The sequence below is a fragment of the Neolamprologus multifasciatus genome, chromosome 23 (genome assembly GCF_963576455.1).
Source record: "Neolamprologus multifasciatus chromosome 23, fNeoMul1.2, whole genome shotgun sequence".
Lineage (NCBI taxonomy): Eukaryota > Metazoa > Chordata > Actinopteri > Cichliformes > Cichlidae > Neolamprologus > Neolamprologus multifasciatus.
The window spans coordinates 14,066,178-14,079,838 of record NC_140460.1 but is presented as its reverse complement, the minus strand read 5'-3'; the positions used below and the strand labels follow the sequence as shown (position 1 = coordinate 14,079,838).

At 41.3% G+C, this 13,661-nt stretch overlaps 1 protein-coding gene across 2 annotated transcripts in view; it reads left to right on the top strand.

The window, feature by feature from the left end:
• sned1 (sushi, nidogen and EGF-like domains 1) overlaps window positions 1-13,661 on the top strand; it is a 33,787-nt gene that overhangs the window by 3,591 nt on the left and 16,535 nt on the right. For both annotated transcript variants that reach the window (XM_085150296.1, XM_085150295.1), the window contains exons 2-12: window positions 4,820-5,107; window positions 5,860-6,000; window positions 6,137-6,299; window positions 7,333-7,458; window positions 7,700-7,813; window positions 8,385-8,498; window positions 9,016-9,129; window positions 11,069-11,116; window positions 11,195-11,302; window positions 12,642-12,734; window positions 13,505-13,636. In XM_085150296.1, the coding sequence (XP_085006422.1) occupies window positions 4,820-5,107; window positions 5,860-6,000; window positions 6,137-6,299; window positions 7,333-7,458; window positions 7,700-7,813; window positions 8,385-8,498; window positions 9,016-9,129; window positions 11,069-11,116; window positions 11,195-11,302; window positions 12,642-12,734; window positions 13,505-13,636 (1,441 nt within the window). The remainder of the gene's footprint in view (window positions 1-4,819; window positions 5,108-5,859; window positions 6,001-6,136; window positions 6,300-7,332; window positions 7,459-7,699; window positions 7,814-8,384; window positions 8,499-9,015; window positions 9,130-11,068; window positions 11,117-11,194; window positions 11,303-12,641; window positions 12,735-13,504; window positions 13,637-13,661) is intronic.

The following is a 13,661-nucleotide window of genomic DNA, read 5'->3' as shown; positions in this document are numbered from 1 at the left end:
ACAGAATGGCCAAAATTTACAAAACAGACTTTATGTTCCATTTAGCATGACTCAATATGAATCCCCACAGTAGACTTGTGACTTTTGACCAATAACATGTGGTAAAGGCCCTCAGCGACCCTGAATTGGATAAGTGGAAGAAAATGGGTGGTTGGATGGACCCGATCGGGTCCATGAATGAGTGAATGAGGCCATAAACTTAAAGGAAAGTGTTTATTGAGGTCAGGGCTGAGGGCCATTATCCCATAGACTTCTAGAGGACTGGAATCTTTTTCCAGCCACAGATATCAGCCCCTGGAGGCCATTAAAAAGAATGCAGTTGTAAAGCTACATCCATACTGTGTATGGTCTTCCTCAGTAATTGATTTTTGTTAGAAGAATATTTAGCAGTGCTGGTATTCTGTTTGGTTTTGTATGTGGCAGAATGTGAAGAAAAAAAGACTCTGAAGGTGGGATATTTCACAAAGTGTGAAGTCAGCAGCTGATTTTGGACTCTGCATTTTGAAACTTTAATCCTAGTGTTTTGGTTGCCATCATTTTTGGTTATGTTGCCGACAGAAGTAACTAACTCCAGTATCTAGTATTTTAAAAAAGCTCAATGTAGAAGAGGGAGAACAATGAAACTTTTATGTTTCCCAGGATGGGAACAAAATTGCCACAAAATTAGACATTTTAACATGGAAGTCTGTGGGGACTGGGTCACTTTTGGAGTCAGCCTCAAGTGGGCACTCATGGAGTTGCAATTTATGGCTTCATTTTTCAACCCAAGAGGTCGCTGCTTGATTGTAACCTGTAGATGACAAATGAGGTCCTTGATAGAAGTAATTTTAAGCTCTTGCACTTTTAACTGTATGACTGACAAATTAAGACTTTATTTGAGTGCCTTTACGTATATATTACACCAACCCTCCACTTCACCCATTCTGTGAAAGCATTTCAGTGCTTCCCTGCAGTTGCCGACAGGATTTATTGCCTCGCTCTAAACTCTTTGTAGCATAAGGTGAGCCGGGGCTAAGGAGTTACAGGCCAAGTGCACAGACTGTAGACTGCAGTCACTTCCTCTGGTCTCGTCAAATAATTGGACAGGGTTGTAGCTGTGAAACCTCCGTTTCTGACAAGGAAAACTAATGTTTTCCTGAGCCGATCCATGGGCACCTTTTCATTTAGGGGTTTGCTTTGGCTTGACTTAAGCCAGATGAAAGTTTATTTTACTACATAAATTGCTCAGCTCTAAAGAAAACCACCCAAGCAAAATCCTGGATGTATCCGGCAAAGAATTCCCAAAAAATAACAAGAGCGTTAGGAAGAAGCAGAAAGAAGTGGCACCGTTGAGAGTGAGAGAAAGAAATATGGGGCGAGAGATGCTTCTTACAAGGTTGAATGATCGCACCACTCTTCGGTCTGACTCTGACCTCGGTCACGTTACAGCGGAACACATGGCACTGGCTTTGAACCCATTCCCTCTCCCACGAGTGTGATGTAGGAACATCCTTCTCCGGTTTGGTACAATCTAGTTAGAAAACGTGAGCACAGGAAAATAATGCGATATGATGCAAAGCAATAGGGTCCCAAGTTCATTTTTATTCCTCTGAGGTCATTTTCATATTAAAGTAGCATTAAAAAACCCAAAGAAGTATAAATACACTTCTTTAAGCCGTTCCAGATGCTACAAGAGATTCGATTAGGTGATTAAACACATTCCAGTATTAGAATATACACTCTATTTAGTGTTCATGACTTCCTACACTAATTCTGCTGTAAGATGATTCACTTCCAGACCGCTGCCACCACAGGTCTCTCATTAGTGGGCATGTGGGTGTGCAAGGTTTGTAATTCATGTGCGTCCTTCCATTCCTTTAGCGCTGTGCCCTCTCTCTTGTTTTTCAACCGGTATCGGATGGCGCTCTGGCTGACCTCCGGGCCCTGCCCCTGCACTCGCTCCAATGTTTCCCCCCCACACATTGGCCACATTCTCACCACATCACCCTGGTGCAGAGGGGAAGGCTGTGGTCGGGCAATTAACTGAGCCCCCGTGCTGTGCCAAACAAAACTTCCTCTGCTGTTTTTACAGCAAAGTCCTTCAAATTATGGTTTTCATACATGCGTGGAGCAGAGCTGAGCCATCTGACGTTGCTTTGTCACTGTCATATGCAGCTCGGCCTGAATGTTAAAAGAGAGGTAAAGTTCACGGCAGAGTTTAGCGGAAACAGGGTTGGTGCTATGAAGGGCAGAATCTCATGCTGTGGATGCACAGAAATAATGCATGAATGAAAGCCTTTCACACGGATTCAGCCCTTTATCCCGCAGAACTTTCCTCTCCACTCAGGTTTAATCGTACCTGTCAACATTGGGATTTGAAAAAGTTTTTCCTGCACTCTGCCCAGACCGTCCCTTCACCCCTACCGCTGGCCAAATAGCCTTACATCAGTGGCTCTTATACTTTCTAAGCCAGGGAACATTTACAAGGATGCTCTCATAATTCCACTTAGCTGGTTTGGGTTTGGCATCACTTGATTGTGAAGACTGACTCAAATGTTTGTCCATGCTCACCAGCTAGCTAGCAAGCACAAATCAAGATACAATATGATGCTTTAAGAGCTACAGTGCTCCCAGTTTGGAACAGCAAAATGATGGACTTATAGATAATTACTTTGTGAACCACTAGGGCCCCTAAGCCTCAGTTTGAGAACCATGATCCTACATATAGACAAGGATTGGAAGACTGAATACTCAGGGATTGGGTTCACTAGTTCAACACAACTCCTAACCTTTCCTAATGTCCAAAAAAAATTCATTTTTCAGGAATCAGGAGAACATGAATTATACTGGGAACAGTGGTTTAATTTTTTTTTTTAAAAGAACAACAATTAATAAAGTATATCACATATAAAATTATGTGCTCTTATGTGGGCTGATCCCCACAGAGGTTACTGCTGGAAAGCACCAGTTTCATTTTGTGTGGGTGCAATTATCTTTTCTGAACCCCAGCTTGTGAACGCTGTGACCCATTTGTATTATGTAATCTAATGAATAGTTGGGTTTCAGATCCACTCTTTTCATGCACAAAGTCTGCACAGGTAGACTCCTTCCTAAATTATGCTTAATTTTCTCACTTTCTTATTGCAGTGTCCCTTCAGGAGGAGAGTATCCTAGCTATTATCCCAGGTGTTTTTGTGGCTACAATTGAAAGACATAATGACAGTCATGTTGCTTAATTGAAAAGAGGACAGCTCAGAGGAATGCTGAATGCGTATGTGATTGTGTGTATTCAAAAAGGTGACCACGAAGAATAGGCAGATTGCAGCTTTCATGCAAATTTCTCATCCAAACTTTGTGCTTAAGTAAAATAATTTGTAACAACAAATTTTATAAAAATGTGGCCACTGAATTTCTGAGAACTAATTTCAGTGGCCTGTCTCATTCTTGGTTCCAGGGTTAAAGTTTGAACTTTGAGCTGAGCACCAAGCAAACATACATACATACATATATAACAACATTATGGATAATTTAGCAGAACAAAGTTCTGATATTAATGTTATTTCCAATGCAGCTGGAGACCAACTAAACGTGTATACCACAGAAGAGTCAACTGTGCTCTCTGCTCTGTGTATAGAGGAAGCTTTTAGCCCATTTGTAAGCCAGTTTGTTTAAAAATATGGTAAAGCGTCAGCATTGTTTACAGGCAGGATCATTAAAGTGAGACCCTCTGTAAACTCATACTAATACTGTACAGTCCCAACATTTTCATGTTTGAAGCTTTTTGAAGCTGTTTTCAGGAAATGTAACAGACATAAAACATAAAACAGCAAACTTTAACAGACTACACCGTTGGACTTGAATCATAAATGTTGTCACCATGACGTCACCTATGCTGTCACCTTTAACTAGACACTGATAGAAAACAATCACCATGTAATTTTTCCACCATATTACTGCTGAAAAATTCTGTCACACATTTCATGCTTATTTAATTTGTCTTAATTGCAGTTAGCTTTAAAATTATCTGTCACTTTATCCTCCCTGCTCACTTCTGGAATAGGAAGTGAATTCTCGGTTGAAGTCTTCATTTGTGGCCTTTCTCCTTGTAGCCAGATTTTCATGAGGCTTTCTCCTTTCAAAGCAGTCTGTGAAGAGTGTCACTGTCTCTGCTCTTTTTGACACGTGTCAGGTTAGGTATGTAATGTCCTCTCTGTAGGTTCTCCTGGGCAAGTTTTTAATAAATAAATGATCCTGTTTTTGGCCTCTAGAAGTCCAGCTGTTTTGATTGTAACGATATAAAAGAAAGAAAATCCAGAAATAAACCAATAAATATATATTTTTCCTGATTAGTGTGACTCTTGATGTAATATCTGATGACTTCCCAATCAGTTAATCAAGTGATTAATTCATTACTTTACATATTTTAAGAAGCTTATATTCTGCCATGCAGTAGAACATCCATGCACATTTCTCACAGGGGACAGATTCGTTTACCTGGTTATTTTGCTGCTGGCAGATGTGTGGATTTACAGACCGTGAAGTTCTTCCTGCTGTGATGACTTTGCAGGTGTGTGATCAGCAGAAACTGGGTTTTTTCAGCTGCCGTCGTTATTTGAAATAAAAGTAGTGTCTGTTCGCTACACGAAAGTGCAAACATCTGTTATGGGAACTTTCACCACCCCATGCTGCTGTTTGTTTTGTGAGGTCAGAAATGCTCCCTCCAGCTCTTCCTCAGCACGCTAACCCCACCAAGTCCTCCAAAGAATTCACAGTGGTTAAATCTGATATGTAAATTTATCAGTTTATTACTGATTTAACTCCAGCTGTTCCTCCGTCTCAGGTTAACAACAATGGCCTTGTGTCCTTCCTGAGAGAGGTGTCGCAGTTCACACCTGTAGCTTTTCCAATCGCTGGAGACAGAAGGGTCGTGGCGCCGTTCTGGGCTGATGTGGACAACCGTCGAGCCGGGACAGTCTTCTACAGAGAGAGCCAGGATCCTATGATCCTCAGGAAGGCTTCGGGTGATGTCAGGACGTACTTTTCAGAGTTCCCCAACTTCAATGCAACGTGGGTCCACATCTCTACATGGCATCAAGTCACCTTCTTTGGAGGAAACTCTCAAACACCAGTATGAATTCTCATTTAACATCCTGCAACCATGTAGACGCAGTACAATGAGGGCCTATCATGCTCATTTCCAATTCTATTTATTTATTTATTTATTTTTAAATCTGCATTCAAACGAATACAATCAGCATGAATTTATTTTGTCTTCTGGAATGGTTTGTGCCAGAAAAAGGTTTAGAAATAATGTTTAAGGGGCAAGTTTTGATTGGTTGCCCCTCAAAGACAGAAAGTTTGAACAGCAGGAGGGTGGGACTAATGTGGTTGCATCTTAAAGATCCAAAAGTAGAAAAACAATTAGCTGAAAGCTTGTATAGAGACGAGCCACCTCCTGCTGTCCATTAGCAAGAATGCAGATTGAAGGCACTTCTGCTCTTTGTTTCATCTTTTATCTACAGTCTTTTATGAGCTGAGTGTTTAGAGCAGTCTGAAGTCTGAGCTTTTAGTTCACAGCAATTGCTTTTGCATACACTGACCTCATTTTTGAAACCTTGACCATGTTTAATATGATCATCCAACAATGGAACAGGAGATACATGGCAGAGTATAAGGAAAAACAGAACTAGCCCTCTTTAAAGTGTCTTTAGGGTCTAGATAAGTGACTCTTAACCAGGGATATAGTTTGGTTTCTTGAGTCTTACAGAGTAGTTTTATATGAATGGCCTGAGTAAATCATCACCTTGAGGATTCTGATTCTTACAGAATTTCCTAGAAATCAGGAAGCCATTTATCTGAGCCTGTTTCTCTTCTCTGCAGGTGAATACTTTCCAAGTGGTGCTCATTACAGACGGAGAGCTTTCCTTCACTATATTCCAATACAATAACATCACTTGGACCACAGGCATGCATGCCAGCAGCGGAGGAAACCTCATTGGGCTAGGCGGGATTGCAGCACAGGTAAGGTCACATGTTTATCTGCAGACGTTGTACCTCCGGTGTGATACGCTCTCCGACAGCATTAATCTAAACTGTAATTCAGCTTTTTTTCTTTTCTTTTTCTTTTGCTTTTTTTATTATGTGTGCCTCTTCCCAGGCAGGTTTTAACGCTGGTGATGGCAAGCGCTATTTCAACATCCCTGGCTCTCGCACAGCTGATGTCGTAAATGTTGAGGGAACCACCAATGTGGGCTTCCCAGGCAGATGGGTCTTCCGCATAGATGACGCAAATGTAGAAGTGGGAAGCTGCAATAACTCTGGTAAGTGCTGGTCTTTGGGGATTAGTTCTTCAAATCCACTTTGTTGTCTTAAGGAAAGCTCCTGTGCTCATCTTTAGCTTCATTTTAATGTTCTTGGACTCTGCTAGAGCAGATTTGCGTGATTCATAGCTCAAAATAATCCTTATTTGTCTTATATTGGACTTTGGTGCAGCCCTTTAGTTCAGTGTCCTAGTCTGAAACAAACCATTTAGCTTCTTTTCTTTTTAAATAAAAGAGACTAGATTGTGGTAAATGTAGATGTTAGATTATTTTCCCTAACACAGCATAAATTTAGAGCAAGGCCTGGATAAGTAATAGCACTGGTGCTGGACACCATCTAAACAGGTAGACCTCACAGGTAAAGCAGAGATTTAGGTATAATAAACTGACACAGTGATCATTTCCACCTCCTTATTTTTATGAAGAACTTTACTAGAATAGCTTTGCATGATTTATAGGTAAAATGATAATCCTTCTTTATCTTCGTTACCTTGTCCCTCAGCTAAGCCACTGCCTAAAACAAAGCTGTTTTTACATAATGTTTGGCTTCCTTTTTAGCTCTTTGTTTTTTGGCTACATCTCAGAAACTGAGCTCTTTCACAGTACATGACATCATACAGATCCAAGAGTTAAAAAAAAAAAAAAACTGTTTTAAAACTGAGTGTTCAGAGGAGTCTGAAGCCTGAGCTCTTTGCTCACAGGGATTACTGCACATACTCTGACCTCTTTATTTCAAACTTTGGTTTATGTTTAATATGACTCAAGACTGGAACAGTACATAAAAAACAAGGAAAAGCATAATGCCACCTACCCAGATCTAAAAAACAGATCTAAAACAAATCCTGTCATTGTTAAATTGAATCTAAGGTAAGTTTAGCATATTTTAAGCCTCTTTATAAGTTTTACACTAGTTTTTACACAAGGCTCATCGTCGTGATTCCTCTTGGGTTAAAGTTGTTTTCTAATACAGCCAGATTTTAACACTAAACTTACAAAAGATTAACTAAACAGTTCCATCGACCTCCTTCTGCAGCATCAGTGTGCCCACACCTCCGCCCATGCCTGAACGGAGGCCAGTGCATCGATGACTGTATTAAAGGCAACCCCTCCTTCACTTGCTCCTGCTTGGCTGGCTTCACCGGTCGAAGATGCCAAATCGGTGAGTTATGGTTCACACTGCTTCCTGTTCTGTCGCTCTGCACATTGTGAATGACTTCCTGACTACCTGAGATGAGGAAAATTAATGTCAGCAGATTTTCTCTGCCTCACTGAAGGGACACCTGGATAATTCCTTAATACCTGGATCAGTTTCTTCTCATTACTTGACCCTGACAAGAGGATTCTCTCAAATTAAAAATGTCATGCTATCTCCTCTGTGTTTTGTGTTCCTGTCACTGTAGATGTCAATGAGTGTGCCTCACAGCCATGCCAGAACGGAGGGACCTGTAAAGACCAGATTAATAGTTTCATGTGTCAGTGTCCACCTGGTTACACTGGGATTCTTTGTGAAACAGGTAAAACTGACACATTACCATAAAGTGGTATCTTTTCCAGTTGATCATTCATATTTGCAACTTTAAAAATGTACTTTTAACTTAAATGGAAATATATTTTTTATTTAAAATTTCTCCTATTGATCTGGAAGGAATGCAGTTAATTTAAGTAATACATATTTCATATGTCATGCTATCACAGAAAAAGTTTTGTGTGATGTCTGTGGTCTGTTTATTTGCTACAAAGCAGAAAAGCTGAAAACTGCTTATTTCAAACCGTGTGTGAACTGTGGAGTGCCGCACTGTAATTGCTCCAGTTTAGCATTTTCACCACAGAAAAGGTTGAGGGGTTTTGTTTTTTTAGGATATCTTGGTCCAGCCTCTCTGGAGCTTCTGTGCTTCTTCCCACAGTCCAGCCTGTGGAGATGTATCAGACCTCTTTTAATACCTTTCGCAGCCAGCAGCACATACTTGGAGAGTGAGGGGAACAGTGTGGCGGATATATTAATCAGCTGAGTAAATATTCCATGAGCGTGTCTCTCTGTTTCTCTACATGTGTGTGTATGTGCGCACGCTCGTGTGTGTGTTGCAGACATTGACGAGTGCAAAGACAGGCCGTGCCTCAACAACGCGACGTGTGTACGAGGCGCTGGCGCTTTCACCTGTGTGTGTGAGCCGGGTTACACTGGTGTCCTGTGTGAGACAGGTGAGCGGGGGGAAAGTAGGCATCATTCTCCAGAGGAAATATTTTCTGCTGCTTTCTACATCAAACTGAGTCTTTTGGCAGATGCTTCTTTCCAAAGAGCTTCCCAGTCTACCTAGACAAATGGGTTACGGTTGAATGGATTTGCAAACCAACTGGTTTTTTTTTGGGGGGGGGGGGGGAGAAAGTTCACCAAAGTCACGTCGGCCTCCAAACCAAAAATCTTTTTTTACTAATTCTCTTTAATTGTTAATGAAACTTGAATCTAATGGTGGATTTAATAATCGAGCTCAGCACAGCTCATGAGTTCTTGTTTGTACATGAGACCAGATTATTGTTAATCCCACACACCTGGTCAGTGAAACTGTACGCTTTCCAGAGGGAAGCTCAGTGCTCCTAATCCAGCAGAGCGTCTTACTCAATAATGTCTCGCTTTTCCCCCGACGATTAATAAATCTTAATTAATCAACAGCAGATAAAGCTCTCGTGTCTAATTAAGTGGCTTTTGTTAATCCTGCAGACATAGACGAGTGTGAGTCGCAGCCCTGTCTGAATGGAGGGGAGTGCATCGACCGGGTGAACAACTTCACCTGCACGTGCCCCGCTGCTTTCACTGGGACGCTCTGTGAGACAGGTGAGCAGAAGAGTGTGTTCAGAGAAGAAGTTCTTGACATAACCTTCCTGTTTGGCTTTCCGTTACGTGGCATTTATCCAAGTGGGTCGAGCACAAAGGGAGAACATTTTTAGGTCTTTTGGAGTGTTTGTAGCTGAGCTGGTTCTCCAGTGTTCCAACATTAGGAATTTCATTCTATTGCCACAGCAAATATTTTCATCGTTCTTTATCACACAGTTTATTTGATGAAGTCAAACAAATGTGCCTTAATAGACATAAATCTTGACAAGAGTAAATATAGCCTTAAATAACAGACAGGGTTACGGGTTTTTTTTTAAAGCTCAGCTATGAGAAACTCTAGTGTTTGGATCTGTTTAAAGAGCTCAGCAGTTTGTTTGTAATTGAGATTCTGGTCATGGATTTTTACATCCAGAAATATCACTTGTGACCCTAAATACTGAGAAGGCAACGTGTTTGCTGACAGCGGTGTTCAAAAAGGATATGTGAAAGTATGATAAAACATCCCTAATCATGAAGGAGAAAAGTGTGCCAGAGTTATTTATCGGAGTATGAAGGTTAGTTTCCCTGTTGATGAGGTCACCGCTGTATTTATTTGTCCATCCTCCTCATTTCCACATACTCCAGCAGCAACATCGGGAGCTGAAAAGTAAACCCGGTATCAAGTGCCAAAAAACTTGCAGTTCCACTAATGTCCACTAGAGGCTTGGTTAAGGATTTGATTATTTCTATGGGGGTAAGGGATAGGATAAGTATAAGCCATAAAGCTTCAGCCTATTCCTTTTTCGGTTACTGTTTGAGTACTTTTATGTAAAATTATAATCTGTTGTTGTTGACTGAAATAAACATTTCAAATTCAAATTTCAAGGCTCTAAAATGAGTCAGTCCCCATAGATTGTCATGTAATAATGTCCAAATCCTTGGATTGCTGTGACCTGGATGACTGAGAGCCTACACAGACATATTTTACTGTGATTATTTTTATGTTGGCTTGAAATAAAATATCTCCCTCTGCTGGTGCTGTAGCTTTCTGCAACTTCCTGAAACTTCTGCATGTGCATGAAACTTTCACACTTTGGTGAGGCAAAGTGTGAAATTGTCCATTGGCGTGTCCATTACATGTTTTGCTGTGACACTGCGTTGCGCAGACATCTGATCAGCATCTGTTTATCTCAAATTTTAAGATGTTTTCCACTTGAATATGGTGGTGCTGAATCTGTGATCCCTTTATGAAATTTTCTTAACAACAATTCTAAAATGCAGGAAAAATCAGCATTATTTTTTAATGTTTTATCCAAGGGTGTAAAGGTTAACGGCGAATAAACTACAGTTAAACTAAACATGACATTATTGTGTGCTTAAAAAACTCACTAAAGTAAAAACAGGTACCTGCATGTGTGTGAATCTTCATAAAGATTTTAAAATTTCTTAAATATTGAAATAGGGTGTAGAGCCCAATCACTAAGCAGTAGCTCAGAGTCGCTCCTCCACATTGAAAGGAACAACTAGTTCAGCATCTGACAAGGATGCTTCCTATGGGAAAGACCCATTACACTCTAGCAAGATGATGGAAATGGCCTGACTTTTAAATAACACCCTTGTAGTCTTACTGTCCCCTCAAAGCCCCCAGAAGAACTGCGGGAGGCGGTGTGGGAGGTCTGGGCATCTCTGCTTAAACTGTTGCCCCTGCATCCAGAACCCTGAAAAGTGCCAGAAAATTAAAATTTAAAAGAATAAATATAAATACAGAAAATCTGGTGAAAGATATAGTTCTAATGTATAATATAGCTATAATGCTGGCTGTTATGACATTTCATTCATGCCAAACGTACTGGAGTTGTCCTATACGTTCATTTCAGAGTGAGGTAAGCGGTAGGTGAGGAATTATATCTGCTTGAATGAACCACCTTTTAAAGGGCATTCCTGTCTCCCCCCCTCTCAGAGCTGCTACCACTTCAGGTCAACCCCACCGAGGCAGAAAACCAGACAGGTAAAGCCAGCTAAAGCTTTGGCAAAACGTTCTCTCATATTATTCACATCACAGCGTTTCACGTTTTTTCATCTCCAGCCTCGTGTGAAGAGCTGGACTGCAAGAAGAACCAGATCTGTGAATACACCAGCTCGGGAATCTACAACTGCACGTGTGCTCCAGGCTTCTACGGTGACAACTGTGAAGGTATTGTGCAGCTGGCCCGGCTGACGCTCACTGCAGGCAGCTGGGCAGGTAGAGAGGCAGACTGGGGTATTTGAAGAGGAGCTGTGTTATCCCACAGGAATTTGGATCCCTGCCCTGGAAGAGGCTGCTGTGATGATGGATTATTGTAATTATCAAAACTGACACGGCCTCACCCAGTTTATTACGGGAACCAGTCGCTTGATGTTGTGAATAATTGTTTTATAGCACATTTTATTAGTTTACCAACAAGAGGAAGTGCTTTGTCTAGACTTAAAACGGCCTCTTTATGAGTCAAAGCTGCTCTATGGTATTCAGGCCATTTCTGCACACAGAGCTGCTGAAATATCCTTCCGCACCGCTACTTGCTTCCCTCCAAGTTGCACCACTCCTGTTGCTTCAGGCACAGCTGCTGCTTGCATAACCAGCTTAATCACAAAATATGTAAAACCCCGCCTAATGCTTCTTTTATAAATGCATATTAAGTCATTTTGTTTTAGGGAAGAAGAACAGCAGCAAAGCTAATTCAATCTCCCAGGAGAGGCTGCTGACACCGACTGATAGCAGTTGTTGCGAGGCTTTATTTCACCCACTGAAAGGCTCTTTAACAGCATTTGAGCCATTGCAAATGCATGCTACTTCTCACCCTTGAGCTGAAATAACTATCAGTGCTTATATAGGCTCTCTTAAATCTCCCAAATACTTTCCTGCCTGGCTCACTTGGAAGGCACAGCGGAAAAAGGAGCACGATCCTCCAAGGAAGAGAAAGTAGTGGGACGCAGAAGTGCCTAATCAGGCTCCCAGATCAAAGCGCCCGGGCCGCACAGGTGGCCAATGAAAGTGGCTCTCGCAAAATTAACAATCCATTAATTGCCCTCGGGGCCTTAAGTTTTGGTCACAAAATATGCTCCATATCATCAGAAAAATAATACCCTCCACCGAGCTCCCGGGACTTCAAAGTGGAGCGGTTTAGCCGCGATACGGCCGCGTGCTTTGATCCACTGCTGCAATTAGGAAGGAGAGGAAAACACAAACATTCTTACAATTTGTACAGAGCGGATGTGCAGCGTGCTGACTGCTAATCTTCTGCTCCTGTGAGCTTTTTTGGAAAAGATTAGGGAAAGAGAAATGACAGCGAATCAATACTTAGTTTACAGTATAGCAGATGAAAGACACTTGGTGCACATATGCAAGCATATGGTGCACATGTTGACCATTTATACCTTCTGTCTATGTTTACACTTGGGCCAACACTGAAAACTTCTTTTAAGTACATGCTTTTAAGCAGCTGGAGCAAACTTTCCAGCTTTGACTCCCTCTCCTTCTCTTTGTGTGTTTGCAGACGAGTGTCTTTGCCAGAATGGTGGCGTCTGTGTGGACATCAACGGGACCTGTGAGTGCCCTTCAGGCTATACGGGGCTCTACTGTCAGTTCGGTGGGTATGATATGTTTAACCCTATCAGGTGTCATAAAAGACCTTCGATTACTTAAAGATCACAGAAGCAGGGTATATCCAGAAAGGACCCCCCGTGGTTTCCCCACACTAGTGCAGTTAATCGTAAAATGCCCAGTGGCAAAGGATGAGAGCATGTAAAGGGTGAGTGGTGGAAACTCTAAACATTACTCAAGTACAGCTTTTTATTCTGCTTTCTTCTTCTACAGCACATTTTGTATGCAAAATATTGCACGTGCAGTTGGATCGAAATTTGGTTGTATGGTTTTTATCCCTCGTAACCTGTATGGGAGATATATGTGTGAAATTGTGTGGGCTAAAAAACACATTTAATCTCTGCTATGTTTATGTGTTTTTACCCACAGCTAGTGAGTATCACAATCTGAAGACAAAATCTTGATTTTAGTTAGGAGAATAGTTTTTAAAAATGTCTTTGTCCACTGGAATTTAGCTGGCAGATTGTCTGTTCTAATTAATCTAATACATCCTTCAAATTATGAAGTTTATTGTTCTTTAAGTCAGCACCATGTGTGACATGTTTTAATTCTGTTTTTTAATGTGCAACCCTTCACCCTAATCAGTATGTCTTTTTTATTCAAACATGCTGTTTTTATGTTTCTTTTATGCATGATAAAATGTTCTGATTTTCTGGGGACTCCCTTACCCTGTTCTTGGTTCTCTTGGTTCTTGAGTCTCATAGAAATGAAGCAAAAGTCATTTTTCAAACACTTTTTAACCCCTCTCTCCCTCAGAAGTGACCCAGATGCCGTGCAGTAACGGCAGATCGTGTCCTGATGGAAATCCGTGTTTGGAGTACGGAGGAGCGTACCTGTGCACATGTCAGACGAGAGTGGAGCTGGACCACAAAGACTTTTACCCCTATGGTAAGAGGCTCAGGCACCAACCCAT